The sequence below is a fragment of the Lissotriton vulgaris genome, chromosome 5 (genome assembly GCF_964263255.1).
Source record: "Lissotriton vulgaris chromosome 5, aLisVul1.2, whole genome shotgun sequence".
Lineage (NCBI taxonomy): Eukaryota > Metazoa > Chordata > Amphibia > Caudata > Salamandridae > Lissotriton > Lissotriton vulgaris.
In genome coordinates this window covers 1,987,185,633-1,987,203,852 of record NC_141693.1, presented here as the reverse complement: position 1 = coordinate 1,987,203,852, position 18,220 = coordinate 1,987,185,633, and the positions used below count along the sequence as shown (strand labels likewise).

General features: G+C 41.9%; 1 protein-coding gene across 1 annotated transcript in view; it reads left to right on the top strand.

Moving 5' to 3' along the window:
- Positions 1 to 18,220, top strand: part of ADAMTS13 (ADAM metallopeptidase with thrombospondin type 1 motif 13) — a 251,929-nt gene that overhangs the window by 161,393 nt on the left and 72,316 nt on the right. Inside the window, exons 25-26 of the mRNA XM_086924723.1 lie at positions 2,332 to 2,517; positions 5,646 to 5,850. Of these exons, the coding sequence (XP_086780849.1) occupies positions 2,332 to 2,517; positions 5,646 to 5,850 (391 nt within the window). The remainder of the gene's footprint in view (positions 1 to 2,331; positions 2,518 to 5,645; positions 5,851 to 18,220) is intronic.

The window sequence follows — 18,220 nt, the reverse complement described above, 5'->3', positions numbered from 1 at the left end:
CCCAAATCATTCAAACTACCCACCACACTTCATACATCAACATCCGATATCATCATAAACAAATTACTCTCTTCACTGTCAGGATCATAATCCACCACAGGTACACTATCAACTAACAGAACTTTTTTTGTTACAGGTTTGAGATGTGCCAGCCTAGACTTGCATACCTTGGCAAAAGGACCCTTCTTTTTGCATTTCGCTCAATATTTCTCAACAGTGGGACATAAAGAAGCATTGCCCTAATGGCTTCTGCTGCCACATCTTTAACACTCTAAAATTCTCTGTTTATCACCTTTCTTCTCCCTCTTGTTCACAACATTCTCCACAGTGACTGTATGAACTTTAGCTTCTAGCGCAATCTGGTCCATAAACTTAGTTTTAGTCTCCACATTTTTAGCTATTTCTAAAGCTTTGTCCAAAGTTAAGTTCTCAGTTGTAAAGAGCTTCTCTTGAATCCTTTTGCTATTAGTTTTCTCAACTAATTGATCTGTTAACATTTCACTCTCAAATGCTCTATAATCTATCTATAATTAGGTATTAGAAAAAATATCTGGTTTTAGGTTTTTTTAAACGTAGAAATTCACAAGAAAAACAAAAGTGTAAAGTAACGTTATAGTTTGATGAATTTGTCACTGTGAACATTAACGTTTTGAACTAAAAAAAACACAGAAATTCACCAGTTATACTTATCAGCGTTAACTATAACTTGCGCCCCTGCCATGCTCTGCTCATGACCTTACAAATAACATCACTCATTACATGTTCTATGACATTATTTATGACATCTCAAATTACATTATTGATAATATCACTGATGACATCACCCAAGCGTTGTTTTCCCGCATATTGCTGTACAAAATGCTATGGATTTTACACATAGCAAAGTTCATATTAACAGTCAACCACAGACATGTGGAATCCCTCATTGAGTATGCTGTTCAATCTGTATACAACTGTTCAGAGAAAGCCAAACTTCCAAAACAAATCCCCTACTACGGACAGCTTTTATCTGTATCAAACCCCTGGCACACACCAAACCTACATTAAGAAATGAAGTTGATAACAGTAGAGTCCTGAGTACTGTCGACAGTCTTTACTCTATAGAGAGAGTTTACTTTATACCACAATGTTTGCAAACACAGAAACTTTCATAAGAAATACACCACAGACTATTAAAAAAAATAACTACTAAGAAAAGTGTACACTCTATGAAACAGCTGTAAAAAACAACAGTATTTGCTAAAAATAACCGAGATCTGAAGGTGCTAAACATTCTAGTACCTGCACCGTTCATACTATGATGAAAGCTTTACAGATAGCCCATCTTCAGAAGCAAAACAAGCACAAGAACATAGGTTAGTACCTGTTGCACACAGTATTCTCTGTTAGGTAGAAATTGTCATGCTCAGACAATTCTCTTCAATAACTCAAGGCTGCTTAGAATACTTAGTATGTAGTACGTAGAATCTTTGCCCTGCTAGAAACATTTTCTACAGTGCCAAAATACTGTCCCCTCTACACAGCGTTACTCTCAAATACAAAGATTTATAATGTGTTCAATACCTCTTAACAGCATGGTGAATTGGTAGGACATGCGTTTTCTAAATACTTACACCTATTAGCTGGACCCAAACTGTAATAAATTAAGTGAAAAAGTAATGTGGTAGTTATTCGTCGCAATCTATACTCTAAAACAAACGAGCACACATTGGATTATGTCATCAATGATGTAATTTGAGATGTCATCAGTGATGTCATAAATGGTGTCATAGAACATGTTATGACTGATGTCATATGTGAGGTTATAAGCAGTGCTTGGTGGGGGCACAAGCTATAGTTAGCATTGCTAAGTACAACTGGTGAATTTCTGTGGTTTTTGTAGTTTGAAACGTTAATGCTGACACAGAGAAATTCATCTAACTAAAACGTTGTTTTAACCTTTGTTTTTTCAGTGAATATATATGTATACATATGAATGTGTGCATGTATATTTATTACATTTTTAAAAATGCTATTTTTTTATTTTTGGAGGAACTCCCCCAAACTCCCCTTGTTTTTTTTTGTTTGTTTTTTTACTCTTAACATCCAGTTACCTCTACCCTCCCAGAACACAAAATGTAATCTTTCCCCTGTGTAACTTCTACCCACCCCGAAAAGGTTGTAATCTTGTTCTATTCTTGCACCAACATTACCGGGATCCCTGATAATGGTAATTTGAGGGTGGGAAAATGTTGTGTATGTTTAACAGGTCACTTGTAAGGCTGATCCTTGTGTCTTCGCTAGTCCCTTTATTAGAAAGGGAGCTTGAATGGTTTACATTGCTTGCTGCAGGTGGCTGTACAAAGCAGACGCGTGCAGTGTGAGCTGTGGCGGAGGTGTGATGAGGGGTCTCCTGTATTGTGCCAAGCTGAATATGGAGCAGGAGGGACAGGAGGAGATTGTGCCAGACACCCAGTGCCACAGACTTCCTCTGCCAGAGGCGCTGCCACCATGCAACCTACAGCCTTGTCCAGCAAAGTGAGTGCTCCTGATTCCAGCCCCAAGGTGGCGGCGCTTGAATCTGTTTTTGGGTTCTAGCATGCCTGAAAATGTACATGGCAACTGTTACTACGTTTCATCCGTGGCACCTGGTGTTCAGGTGTCGCTACTAGTAGCATTGTATTGTATGAAGCTATACGTACTGATACACTGATGTGATCGCTCAATAAGGTAGTCTTTGGGTCCATAGCGGAGAGAGGAATCATGGGTACCAATTAAAACCCGGTGACCTCGGCTACAGATTGGTTGTGTCCTGGGATAAAGAGTGAAAATGATTCCCTTGGAGTACAGAGTGAAGTTGGGTGTCGGTGGAGGGGGATATGACAGAACCACGCATTCTGTTGCAACATATGTTACAATGCAAATGCCATTAACACGAATAACCTTTACCATGCATTTTTTTACAACGTATGTCTTTATCATGCGTGCTTTTACAACAGATTTTGCTGTAAAAGCATGAATCGTAAAGGGGTTTGCGTGGTAAAGGTTTCAGCAGTAAATATAAGTAGTTTACAGTTAAGTATAAACTCCTTCTATATATGTATATATACATATGTTATGTTATGTTATGTTATTCGGAATTTGTTAAGCGCACGGTCACCCAGGGGTTTCATGGCGCTGAATGAGACAGATGGTAAATGAAGAGACAGATGGTGGCAATGCTCTAACCGTGCCCTTGTTTGAATAACCAGGTCTTCAGAGCTCCCCTAAACTCTGTCAGCTTAGTACAGTTCCGAATAGACAAGGGGAAGGAATTCCAGGTTTTTGGGGCAAGGTATGCAAAACGGGATCCTCCAAGTCGTTTCTTTTTAAACGTAAGCAGCGTGAGGAGGGACAGGTGGGCAGAACGAAGGTTACGGGTCGGTTCATATTTATTTATGAGTTGATTGACGAACCTGGGGCTTTTTCCGTGGAGAGCTTTGAAGATTATGCAGCCTACCTTAAAGGTGCTCCGTTGGGCTATAGGGAGCCAATGAAGGGAGGCTAACAGAGGTTTGGCTGACTTCCTGCGATTGCTCTTGAATATTAATCTGGCCGCTTGATTTTGAACAATCTGCATGCGTTTAGCAATGGCGAGGGGTAGGCCCAAGTAGATGGAGTTGGAAAAGTCTAGTCGCGAGAGGACCAATGCGAGTACTACCTGGATGAGAGCGGAGTGAGTCAGCAGATGGGCGATTTTCTTGATCTTTCTTAACTGAAAGAAGCATGAGGACATCACTGTTCTGACCTGGGTTTTCAGTGAGAGGTCGGAGCAGAGAGTGACCCCGAGGCTCTTCACTGACTGAGAGGGGGATGGAGGGGTGCCCATTGAGGCCGGCCAGAAGTGGGAGCCCCAGCTTAATGCGCTGTTACTGGGAAGTACAAGCTCGGTCTTTCCTGGATTGAGCTTGAGATGGTTCTGATCCATCCAGCTCTGGATGTGCAGCATGGTCGTTTGGAATTCCTCAGTAGAGTCCGTGGAGTTGAGGGGGAATACCAGCTGCAAGTCATCCGCATAGTTGTAAATGATGACTTTCCTGTTTTTCAGAGAGTGCAGTAGCGGTTTAAGATATAAGTTAAAAAGGAGGGGAGATAATGAGGAGCCCTGTGGGACACCGCAAGTGGTGGAGAGTATAGGTGCCATAAAGTTCTCCAGCTTTACAGCCTGGGATCTATCCGTCAGAAAGGACTTAATCCAGTCAAGAGCCGCGCCGCTGAGGCCGGCTTGTTTGACACAGAACTGTAACTAAATGTATGGATTTGTATATATATAGTTGCCATGGTTTGTGGGCATGCACGTGTTATGTTTATGATTGTTTGTATTTGTTGGGTTAAAACAGTGGAACATTTGTATTCTTTTGTTTGGCCAATTGAACAAAGTAAAGAAGGCACTTTGAACAACAGAGTAAGCATGGGTAATGACATACAGCATGAGGGTGCACAGCCTGCTCTGCAGAGTGAGGGTTGATGGTCTGGAGTACACAGCGAGGTAGGGCGGTCTAAAGGAGCACAGAATAAAGACAAATATTCTAGGGTGGGTACGAAGCGTGGTTAATCTGGGGTGCAGAGTAATGGTCGGTTCCCTGCAGGCACAGTCTGAGTAAGGGTGGGCCATCTGGGATACAGTGGCACAAAAAGAAGGTGTAAAACCCAAAACACACATTTGGGGTGAGTAAACTGAGCTATAGTTTAAAGATTAGAACCTTAGAATACAGAGTATTGAAGGGTGACATGGGGTTGAGAGGTGTTACTTAGATTACAGAGAAAGGGTGGGCACCTAGGGTGTAGAAAGATGATGATAGTAACCTGGGGTTCAGGGTGAAGATGGGTGTAGTGTAGGAGAGAGTAAAAATTGCAACTCTTGGGTACCAATCAGGGGAAAAAGTAAGCAATACTTGCGAACAGTTCAGAGACTGGTTTCGGGTTAAGTGCCAGACAAGCAGAGACAGAGTCAGGCGAAATCACACGTAATGCTTAGCACAAGAGTGTGTGCATATGTGGGTGCCAGGGGAAGCAGTGCAATGCACTTTGAAAACTGGACTAGGATGGCACAGATATAGTTTGCACAGTCCAGATTTAGAGCCGAAAAATCGTAAAGGTGAATAGGACACATAAGAAAGGACACAGAAAGGTTCCTACAGACAAGACTTGTTGCTGATGGAATTAAATGATGTTCATCAACACTCATGAGGTTTGCAAAGAGTTGTGCCCATAAAGCTGGCTCTGATGCAGATGGTGCAGGTGCATGTCAAACCAATGTGGTTGGCACACATGGTGGTTGGCACAGGTAGTGCGTTCATCAGAAATGCTTGTGCAGATGATACTTTACATATATGCGGACGGTCACCGAGATTGGTTGGCAGATACTATGCAAGGCACACATGGGGGATGGAAATGTGGTATTGGCACAGATGGATCGGAACAAAATGTATGATGCTGCAGATAGTGGTCGATGACACATATTGTAAGGCATAAATGGTGACCAGCACTCTTGGTGGTTGGCACAGATAGGCTTAGACAAGAGTTTACACAGATTGTGGATGGTTAAGATGGCCATCATCGCAGAGTTGTCACATAGCATTTTGTTGCTCACTACAGTATGTTTTCCTATTCTTTCGTTGGATTAGGTGGACTGTCTTGGAAACTGGTGTGTGCTCTGCACCATGTGGCTATGGCACTGCCCAACAGAGGGTTGCCTGTATCCAGTTTGAGAATGGCGTGGAGTCAGAGGTGGATCAAGAATTGTGCCCCTCCACAGACCGCCCTCCAGCGATCATCCCCTGCAGCGCAGGCCTCTGCTTCTATGGCTGGGATGTCAGCAAATGGGGCGAGGTATCGACCAACGCAAGCTATGCATTAATTCATGTTTATTCGGCTTCTCTCGTTCACTTGTTCTACTAAAATCCGGGTACTGAATTCACTTTTCTCTAATTCCACCAACTTAATTTCGCCTTTCTTTTCCGTCTTATAGTTCTTCTGTCTTAAATATTAATCATCCTTACCCTCCTGGATTCTTTTTCTCTACACTTCATATTTTTCCGCTTACGATACATAACATTCGATCCTGCTTTCTCCTCTTTTTGTTTCAAGTTCTTATTTTGAGTTCTGTAGTGGAGGGTTATTTCAGCTGAGCTCATTGATGCATTTACCTTCATTCTGCATTCACTGACTTCATGCACTGGTTTCATTGTCTTATTGCTACTTGCGTGTTCTTATGTTTTCGGATAGCATTGGCATTTGTATAACATGTTGTATGTTCCCTAGAATGCGACTTACTGAACATCTAGGGGTTGTCTCAGTGTGTGCTGCGACTTTGGTCAATCATTACATAGAAGGGTAGACCCAAAGGTACTGGGACCTGGGTATTCAATGTTACAGGGAAAAAGGGTCCCAGTAACTACACTTTTGGAGAACACAGAAAATTCTTTACACTGTTCTACGTGAAAATAATTACACAATTTAATGAGAGATGTTATTTATTCACATCCTCATCCAAGCATATATATGCAAAAACGTATTCAATGGATATAAATAAACAATGTGCCCAAAGAATAGCAGGGGAAATGGTGGGGCAGGTAAGTGGTTTGTGAGGATTGGGGATAAGTGAATAGTTTCAAAGGTTCGATGTGGTCACAAAATGAATAGTTGACATCACATAGGTATGTTTTTCAGCCACATAAACAACATTTGCAGACCTATCCCATATACTAAAGCACAGTAATAATAATCTGTTGTTCATGGGTAGGTGTGTTGCGTGTTTATCTAGGTTCCTGATCGATACTGTGACCTTATGCCCCTATTCGGCTATAAATCCATTTATTCCCTATATTGGCATAACCGTTCAAGTGCGATTTTCTGAAAAGTCATCTCTGGCCTCACACGAACAGAGCCACATTCCAGCATGACTCTCTGCCACTTCCTTTGCGACCAATTAGTGCAATGACAGAGCAGCAGTCCCTATCTGATATTCCTAGATAACACTCCGAGTTCTTCAACAAGATAAAAACTTAGCAAACCTGGAAATCCCCGCTTGCTATGTTTTGATTAGTAATGGAACTCTAATGAGCAACTGATAACTATCACTTCCTAGTGACATCTTTAATTGACGTCTTATGTCCAGCAAACTTGCGTCAAACCCGGCACCTGTCAGGTATAAATATTACCAACGTTGCCTTAAGCAATGCGAGCCTGTTGCCCGGTTAGGAGCTGTTGTGAGCTGCGAGCTACTGATGCTGGCTGCCTGCATGACCCTGTGTTGGTAAATCTAGCACTCTGTCGCTGCAGCCTGCTATCCTGTGGTGGTGAAGCTGCTGATTACCATTATCGCCGCTACAGCGCGAACTATGGTGCAGTACGCTTAAGGAGCTGAACAGACGTCCCTCTGCGAAGACATCCAGCAGATTCCAGCTGCCCGCGGACGCTGTCCCCCCTCCTTCCTCGACGCGCTGAAGAAAGCCGCTGCCTTTCTCGTGCAGAGAAATCCAGTCCCGGCGCTTCCGGTTTACCCTCGCGGGTGACTGGGATATCGAGAGAGACCCCTGAAGGAGATACCAATCCTCCATCATTCTATTCAGAGGTATGGTGTTGACTAAACCCTTAGACGAGAATTATTGAAACAAACCTTGGCAAAACCAACTTAACTTAAAGCTACTTACTTACTCCCCTTTCACGTGTTAGGCTTAGGTCAGGCACACTGGGGTAGGCTTAGTTAGAAGCACCAGTTGAGTATGTTAGCCTAATGTATATATGACTGTATATATGTTTTATTACTTTTAAACCATTGTATGGCTAAGAAACCATATCAATGCTTTTACAGTTCTATTTCACAATACTTATCTTACTGTACGTACTTTTTATAATAACAGTTATTGCAATTGTGGCAATACATTTCTTTTGTACGAGAAGAAAGACTGTTCAATAAATGTTACCCTTTATTGATACACGCCCGTCTCTCTATTCTCTACATCTCGTGAAAGTAAACTGCACTAGACTGACTGAGTGAAATCCATGTCTATTGTTTCACACGACCCTAGAGATTGACTCTTGATCTGAGGAGCAAAGTTGTCATGTTGCACGGTTGTTGGAAAACTGAATCCCTTCTTGTCTGTGCCAAGGAAGCTGATCACTCCCTATGCAGAGAAGAAAGTTTCCAGTGACCTCTGAGCTAGTTGGTAACACAACCCAATTAAGTTTAGCATAGTCAGTGGAGGCCTGGAATATCCGCAGTTCCACGTCGATACTACTGTTTATGTTATTCCAATGCGCAGGGCCTAGTGGGAAACTAGGAACTACACTACATGGCGCCCAAACGTTTGGTAAGGCGATAAACTAACGCAAGACAGTTAGAGTAACTCAGTCGTGCATATTTCACACAGACCCCTTTCTCCCGTAAATACTCCAATAGACGTCTGGAGTGGGTGAAAGGTTAAAATCCGCCCGACCTTAGTAGGAAGAGATTCCTATGTAAAGCTCTGGTTTATTCAACATTGAAGGATACAGTGTTCCAAAATATTGTGCATCTAATCTTTGTCTCCTTGGAGACCTACTCTGCAAAGCCTGCATTTCTAAAATGACAGACAGTGAAGAAGAAAGGGAAGCAGTTAGACTAGCTTCCATACTAATAGAGGAGGACTCGAGTCTCCTACACACAGACCCGGATGCTATTATCATCCCGGTCCAATTAAGAAAATCTATAACTTCAAAACTTATAGTAAACGGACTGACACCTCAGGGTGGTACAGTAATTTTCGTGATAGAGGCTCACGAGTATCGGCAGACAGAGGTATTCTATTCATGGATAAACTTTCCAGCGGTAAACGCTATAACAAAAGAGTTTCACTATTACAAAATAGAGAAACCTCCGGAAGAGTACGCTCCTTTCGAGGAGATTGAAATTCCACTTAAATTTCAAGAGCACCTGCTCTGGTTTAATGGCGCCCTAAAACACAATGATCACATAACCAGGCTCGGTCCACTAGGTAGACCAGGAGCCACGTGGCCGGTTCTAGCCAGCTACACACCACATCCTGACATTGCAAAAATGTCTAAGGAAGAGCTGTTAGTACAGCTAAACACATTAATAAAAATACATAGGCAATTAGTCCAATATGTAATGCGGACTGCAACAGTCCAGCCAGCTGTTAATACACCACAGCTGACCCCTCATCAGGGGAACACAAATAAAATTACACCACAGAACATACAGTCATGTCTTGGTAAAACACCCGTAAAACGGGAACAAATTCCTTTCTGGTTAGCCCAGAAAATTACTCAAATAGAGGCAGTATTTCCTGATACTACCCCTATAGAGAAACACAGAATCTTGACCATCTGCCTTCCTATGGGAATCGCACCACACGTGGAGGACTGCGACACTTGGGGTACAGTCTTTGCTTCCATTTACACAAAAACACACGGTGTTCCGTCTATGGCGGTAATACCAGAAGTGCTAAAACAGATTCAAAATGAATTCGGTCCAGAGCCCGCTTTAAATCTAGGTATGAAATTACTGAAAGACTTCAAGCAGGTCACGGCTATATTATTAGCCAATATAAAAGGAGAAGCAGCATCTGTGGCGATCCGCCAGAAGTTGAGGGAAACAGATATAAAAGATCCTGTTGAGCTTGCAAAAATCATAGAAAAATGCTATGAAGAATTAGGTAGAGACAGCTTGGGTGGAAAACCAGTTAAGCCCCAACTGCTCGAAAATCCTGAAAAATTATTTATTAAAAATAATTTAAACACTCCTAAAAAGAGCTGGGATGGAAATAAACAATCCACTCCCAAGGAAAAAGTTTTCCAGTCCAGAGGAAGGTCTCCTCGACGGAGGGAAAGAACTCCGACTCGAGAACGCCAGTCTCCCCAACGGGAGCCCTCTGAGAAAAGATATAACCTTAGAAATAGGGATAATATAAAAAAAACTGATAGATATCAAAGTATTGATACTCGTCCCTCTCGATCTTTTCCACAGAATTCGGAAAGAAGAGGACGGTCAGACCCAGGAGAGCACACCAAGTCCAAAGACAAGGAACCTGCTCAAAATAAAAAATCTCAATTTCAGAAAAAGAAGGTAGCCAGTATTAGAGTAATCAACCATGCCGAGAATACTGAGGACACAGTTGAAAAACGGGGAGTGGGCATTGACAATGTTGGACAGTGCAGCAGAAATCAGTATAGCGCCCAAGATCTTAATGAGTCATCTGGAGACAGTGGACACGAATGAATACATTCAGGTTGAAACTGCCGACGCCAGACTTAGCGAGCCCCATAAAATATACGAAATAACATTGCGTATGGAGGGTGATAAGACTAGGAAAATTAAGGGTCTATTTTGGGATAAGCTCTCAAAAGGCTATGATATTCTGTTAGCTGAAAAAGATTGGCCCCCGGAGTTTGCCAGGGAGTGCACTCGTGGCGAAGAAGTGATTATGCCTGCCTTCTCGAATCACATACCGATTCACAAAAAATATACATATGCAAGGAAATGGGCAGTAGCCCAGGCACCTGCATTATATAAAAATCATGTAGGATGGGATGAGGATTCACCGCCTCACAAAATCCAATTAAAAAGTGAACCAACTGCCCAACGGCAGTATCCCATAAAGCAAGAAGCTAAAAAACAAGTCAGGGAGATCTTAGATCAACTTGAATACCAGGGGGTGATTGAAACATGCACCTCTCAAATGAACAATCCTTTGTTTCCTGTCTCCAAGCCAGACAATTCATATCGTCTAGTTTTGGACTACAGACATCTTAATACATGTTGCAAAACTTTTGCAGTACAAAACTCGCATAGTGCAGCCCTAATGAATAACATAGTTAGGAAAAAATATAAAACGTCATTAGACATTTCTAATGTTTTCTTTTGTCAAAACATTGCACCAGAAAGCAGATATTTGACCGCTTTCTCCGCATTTGGGTCACAGAAAAAATTCTGTCGACTCCCACAGGGGTTCAAGAACAGCCCAGGACTATTCTCAGCTAGGGTAACAGAGTTACTACAAATCTATGATGATGAAGCATTATCTTACGTAGATGATATTTATCTCACAGACGACGACTTGGATACTCACTTGAAAAGAGTGAACACCATTATACTTGGGTTCGCAGCAGAGGGTTACAAATTCAACTTTAAAAAGTCCCGAATTGCCCATCTGACAGTACTGTTCTTAGGGTACGAATTATCAAGTGAAGGGAAAAGCCTAGCGGACAACTTCTTAGAGAAGTGCACTGTACTCCAAGCTCCAAAAACGCTGAAGAATTTACAATCCATTCTAGGTTTTCTGAATTTCGGAAGAACTTACATCCTAAATTACGCAGAGAGGGTTAAACCTCTCTACGAACTAATAAAACCTGATTTTAAACAAATCAATTGGACTCAAAAACACACAGAAATTTTGAGATCACTGCAAACAGACATGTTAACAAAAACAAAATTAGATACGCGTGACAACACGATCGATCTTGTAATCCGAGTCATCCCAGGAAGATGCGGATTCACGTACCTAACCTCTAATGAGGGAGAAAAGGTACCAATTTCAATTAAATCTCACTTGTACACACAAGCAGAAAAAGCATTCAGTCACACAGAAAGAACTGTGAACGCAGTGCAAATCGCATTAGCAAATGAACGAGAACTAGCACACGGCAAACGGATTAATATCCTTACAGCGGAATCCGCCTTCGAAGCGCTATTCAGCCCAGTAAACCTGCCTACAGTGTCACTGGATCCGAAATGGATACAGTACATAGATTCTCTAGGAGCGGAAGATGTGAAATACTATTTCGCACCGCAATTTGAAGAACTGAATGATTTAGAATATGAAGAAGAATATCCTCTGCCAATCGAAATTCTGCCTCTCCCACAATACGCATGTATAATCTATACAGATAGCTTTGTACAGCATTTCAACGTAGAGAGAAAATCCTACGATGCAGCATGTGCGATCATTAAAGGTCGTTGGCTGTGCGGTAAATTCAGACCGAAAGTAACAAAAACTGAATCTGTAAGAAACTGTTCGGTTCAAAGAACTGAAATCAGATCTTTAAAGATGGCGCTCGAAAATGCAGAACGTGAATTCCCGACACTTATAGTGTGCGATTCTCATTTCTGCGTCAACTCTTACAACAATAAACTGCAGAGTTGGATCGAAAACGACTACAAAGATGACACAGGTGCCACAATAAAGCATAAATTGCTCTGGAACGAGGTAGCTCTTTTACACAAAGAACTACAAAAGACTCACGTGATTCACGCACAGAGTCTTCAACGTGATGGCGTTCACGTTGCAGGGAATTCATTGGCTAATACAGCCAAAGCGGAAGCAACTAAACCGGCTTCCGTAGCCACAAAAAAGCGTACAGATAAGTACATAGACGGGGAAACCATGCTAGCAGTAAAAACGACCGTAAAAGGCGACTGTGCAGCACTACCCGTAAACTATCCACTCAATTATGCATACATAATCGATGCAAACTCCGTTCCTTTTGCTCGAATCCCTGGAGTGGGGGACAGAGTAATTCCAAACATGAACAGGAGAATATTTTTAATAGCAGACGCACACATGGGTTTGGGTCTAAGGCACAGAGAGATCAAGGAATCACTGACTGAATTACAATCGGTATTCTGGTGGCCGGGAATGAGTGTAGAACACCAAATATATGCAAACAACTGTGAAAACTGTAATAGGGATCGCAGTAGCGAACCTTGCTACCGGCTACCAGTCAGAAAGAGCGTAACGCTGCCTACACCCCATCCTGCGTCCTATTAACAGTTAAGACGAAAAGCACTTAAAATAATGAGGCCTCCAGCGCTCGGCTGACGCTATAACGGTTATAAAAGATTTGCGAGTCTTTATCGGCACATACGCAATTACCACGTTCCATTCTGACCAGGGTCCTGCTTTCAGCTCTCGAGCCTATAAGGAGGCCATGGCCAGCATGGGAATTGGGTTGCGGTATTCTTGTCCGTCGCACCCCGAAGGGAATAGTGTGGTAGAAAGAAAAAACCGTGACATAAAGCAATCTATAACAGCGAAGGTATTAGGTTCAGGCGGTGGGTGGGTCAAACATTTAATAAGTGTCCAGACTAGTCTTAACAACATGCCAAGAAATTCTCTAAAAGGTTTCAGCCCATACGAACTATTGTTCGGAATTAGAATGCGCGTTCAGGACCTCGATAGTCAGATGTCAGTGGTACAAGAAGAAACAACGCACTTTGATGTAAAAGACCGTTTGGCTGTTTTACAGGAACTGAATGAAACAAGAAAATCCTTAAGCAACATAAAGTTAAAGCCACAGCCAAGTACCACTGACTAGGCACCACCCGCAACAGCTCCAGCAAGGCCTGTCTGGATTCCAAAGATTGGGGATCTAGTCAGAGAAAAGATCGCGGTTAAGAAGGAATTTGGGCCTTCTTACAGAAAAGCAGTACCTGTCTTAGCAGTCACCGGAACAAGATCAGTTGTGCTACCGCCCCTTGCTGGTAAAAAGGAGAACAGAGTCGTGTCTATCGATCTGGTAAAACCACAAGCATGTGGCCTATAATCAACAGTAGGCCCAGTGGACTCCCAAGAAACAACAGAATACCCAAACTTGCAACAATCCAAGAGGTTCAAACTGAAAGACTCATCACATTCGATCAGCCTGCAGTGCACAATGAAGGACTATGCAATAATGCCATGGAACTCGTGCCTCTTGAAACACAGATTGAAACAGTTTGTCAAGAAACAACACCAGTCTACACTAATGTGGCATCAGAAAGTGCTACCGAGAGACAGATTGAAAGAACAATCCCATCAATTGACAGAACTGCCTCTGGTTATTTCATCAACTTCGACAACTTCTCTGAAGATTTAAATGACCCCGAAGTGATGCCAGAAACAAAAAAGTCTTTTAAAGAAAAGCAACGGAACTCTTTCATCAATTGAGGGAAATCTACCTTGTTTCCCCTTGGCTAGAGTTCTGGTTCGGTCTAGGTGTATTTTTCCTTCTGCTTTGGCTCATCATGGTACTGTGTTTGGGAAAATTCATTGGAGGAAAATATATTACAATGGACACAGCAAGTCAGAACATCAACCTAGTCCTGAAACCACACAGATCATCCCACGTGAAGAAAAGAGAACTGTCAACAGTAAATGTCACAGCAATTCCAATACCTGGTGGGGTAGTATGGGAGAAAACAGACTATGAGATCTATGGTCCGGTCGAAATCCTGAAGTATCCACATCAACTAAAGGTTTCCTTAAGTGACTTTGTGACACCTAGTACATTCTCTGATGATTGGGACTTTAACAGTATTAATGACATGATGTCTGATTTAGTAATGTCAGCTAGATTCACAGATCATGATTATTTACAAGGTTCATCCAGTTATGAGCAGTTATTCTGTTACACCCACTATGGGGATCATTATTTGCATAAATCTGCACAGCCTAGAAATGTTTTTATGTATAATCAATGGGAACATTGTGCTACACCACCTAAAAGCAGTTCTAAAGCATTTTTTGAGAAATTCAAATACTTCTCAGTCTTTAACACCAGTGATGCAGAAACGTTTTATTACAAACTGTTAGATAAAACAGGCATGAAAACAATGCTGACAAATTCTAAATTGATATATTCAGAAGCATTTTATGACAAAATGATGACATTTGGTTTTGATTATTGGAAAAATAATATTGAAACGAAAACAATTTGGGGTACAAAAGATTGGCAGGTGCAAGGCATAGAAGCACTATTTAGAACCTGCATGATACCTGAACAAATGTTATTTTTAAATGACACAATACACCAAACATCTTGTCTTGGCCTAGCTAAGATCAAAGACCTTAAAACACCGTCTATACCAAAGCCAATACCTGAAAATGCAACCACAGATATTGAGTTAGACGTGTCTCAAATTTTACATTTCAACAGAACAAATCCTGATTGGAAAAAGTGGTTAATCTGGCCTACAGACACAAATAGCTGTCAAGATAGATTCCTGAATAAAACACCGTGGTTAAAAATGACCAGATTAGACTCTAGATACTCCCAGAGACAACATCCAGGGATTATAACAACATACAGTGTAGGGAAACTCTGCCTTGAATGGCTAACCTCGTCCACACTGGCTGAAATTAAGCAACACTTGTCTTTACTAAAAGATGGTGCTGATTTGCGCGATTTCATTCTTGGACCACGCAAACAGCGTCAAAAGCGTTTCATAGCGACCAGTATCTATGCTGCTTACAACGAGGCTTGGAAAGTAAAGCAAATTGAAACTGCTGAAAAAATACGAGAAATTGATCGTATTAATTTGGAGAAATCACTTTCTGTGGTAGACAATGGGTTAATGACTCTGTCTTCCAGAATATATTCGTTGGACAATATTGTATCCTCTGCCTTTGATGTGATAGACAGAGATTTGCTAATGTTACAACATGGCCAATCTCAATTACGCTCTATTATAGAATTAGGCTGGACGCTGCAAAATCTTCGTTCAGGCTATGTGCCTTGGCGTTTAATCAACACAACGTCATTATTTTCCAGTTTTAACCTTACTGATAAACAGATCAGTTTGGCACAGAAAGGAGCAGACTGTACAATCCTGAGCATCGAAAAACTCGAGAGATTATCATTGACAATGTCAGAGAGTCCTGTCATTGAATGGATAATACACGGAATTATCACAATTGCGATAACAACTTTCCGATTTAAAAAGTGCCTTGAGTACATACCTGCTGGCCAGTATGAACAATTGGGTAAAGGATATGTAAAATCTGAATGGAAATTACCATACACTCATTCTTGCTATAGTGACAGTGACAAAAATGTATTTCTTAGTGGTGAGAATTGTAAACATTCACTAAGCGGTATACTTTTGTGTCAGGGTATTAATTTACACGGAGCATGTGATGGAAATTCAAACAACCTTTCATGCCACCAGCTAGTCACACCTGCAACTCAGATAGAGCCCTTCTTTATGCAACTCGCAAACGGGAGTTACATTCTTAGAACGGATCACAGATGTTGTGGCCTGACGCCAGGGAAAAGTTATCTAGTACAAGTTACGTCCATGGTCAAATGTTGTATGCAAGCATTGTTCCCGAGCGGGCCTCCAGACATAGTGACTCCCATCTGGCCTCGTCTGAATCTCTATTCTATACGAATTGATACATTAAGCAAAATGAAATCTGTACTTTTACAGACAACCGTGCCTATAACGTCATCTAAAGAGACGTATGATCTTCTAGTCGCAAGGACGGCTACTGAGGTTCATGACCTTTTATCAACAAATTGCCCCGTGCATTTCGTAGAAATGTTCAGCCAACTCCTTAACATGTCTAGTGCTACAAGCATCCCAGGCATATTTAAGACAGTCTTTACGGGACTGCTAACACCCTTCCAGGCAATTTTGGGAATCTTTCCTAATTTTGTGCACTCCATTTTTGGCGGCATACCATTATTTTTGGGACTCGTCGCAGGGATTCTATTTTTGACCCTCCTGCTACGTTATGGCAAGCCTCGGCTCAGACATAGCTCCCATGGGAATGGAAGAGACAATCCTAGCAATGCGCTACCGGGACAGGATAACTAACGTCCTTGGATTGGCCAGGCTGAGAGATCTAAACATGACCTGGTTCCTTTCATTCAGACCGATATGGCAAAATTGCATTTTACCTGTGCTACGGTGTATGCTTTGCGGCGATGAATGCGTGTTGGACATCTGTCTTTCACTTCCATCAGCAGTACCAATGGACGTCGATACTTTGCTCAGTCCAATAACGGCTCACGCATTGTGTTGTCCCCAGCGGCTACCAATCCTGATGACGGCATTCGTGGAGACTCCTGTACTACAGCCAAGTGGTAACAGTGGAGCGAGTGACAAAAGCAACATCATCCAGGTACAACGTTCTGTGAGCATTGCTGGTCCTGCCTTCGATGACAGCAATCATTCTCACACCTGCCAAGTTACAGCGCTATCTAATTTGGTTGAACTATCACCTGATTTTGTAGACCAATTCTTTGAGAGCCTGTCTGATACGATGTTCTCACCCATAGAGAAACAATAACTTTTGAGAAGCTTTCCGACACACAGCGTTCCCATGAACTCTGAATTCGGCCTTCAGTTTTGATCAACAAAAACTGCCAAGAGCTTTGGAAATCTATTTTTTTTTTCTTCTTTGAATTGGACAATTTTTTCTAATATTGACCTTTTTTGGCACGAACAATTCTTTGCTTAACGTAAAAACTATTCTTAGAGAACAGAACCTTCACACTTCTATTTCTAAACACATCTAGAGACATAACAACATAACACCAGCCTCTAGCACACATGTTATTACAATGCATTTTTATGTGATGATTTATCTCGCTTTTCTTCTGTCAGAGATACTTCATGTGTAATTCCTTTTGCATAATCGTTCATTGATTTCAAATGCAATAATTTTTTGAATGATTACTATGCTTTAAAAAACGTACAGTACCTAAATTCCATGTATTACAAGTACGCCTATTTCGAATGCATTTATGTATTTTGGGGTGGGCAATGTTACACATGCATCTAATTGCTTAGTTTTAGTAATTTTGATGGACATTAACCCGTGGAGTGGGTGTTGCGTGTTTATCTAGGTTCCTGATCGATACTGTGACCTTATGCCCCTATTCGGCTATAAATCCATTTATTCCCTATATTGGCATAACCGTTCAAGTGCGATTTTCTGAAAAGTCATCTCTGGCCTCACACGAACAGAGCCACATTCCAGCATGACTCTCTGCCACTTCCTTTGCGACCAATTAGTGCAATGACAGAGCAGTAGTCACTATCTGATATTCCTAGATAACACTCCGAGTTCTTCAACAAGATAAAAACTTAGCAAACCTGGAAATCCCCGCTTGCTATGTTTTGATTAGTAATGGAACTCTAATGAGCAACTGATAACTATCACTTCCTAGTGACATCTTTAATTGACGTCTTATGTCCAGCAAACTTGCGTCAAACCCGGCACCTGTCAGGTATAAATATTACCAACGTTGCCTTAAGCAATGCGAGCCTGTTGCCCGGTTAGGAGCTGTTGTGAGCTGCGAGCTACTGATGCTGGCTGCCTGCATGACCCTGTGTTGGTAAATCTAGCACTCTGTCGCTGCAGCCTGCTATCCTGTGGTGGTGAAGCTGCTGATTACCATTATCGCCGCTACAGCGCGAACTATGGTGCAGTAC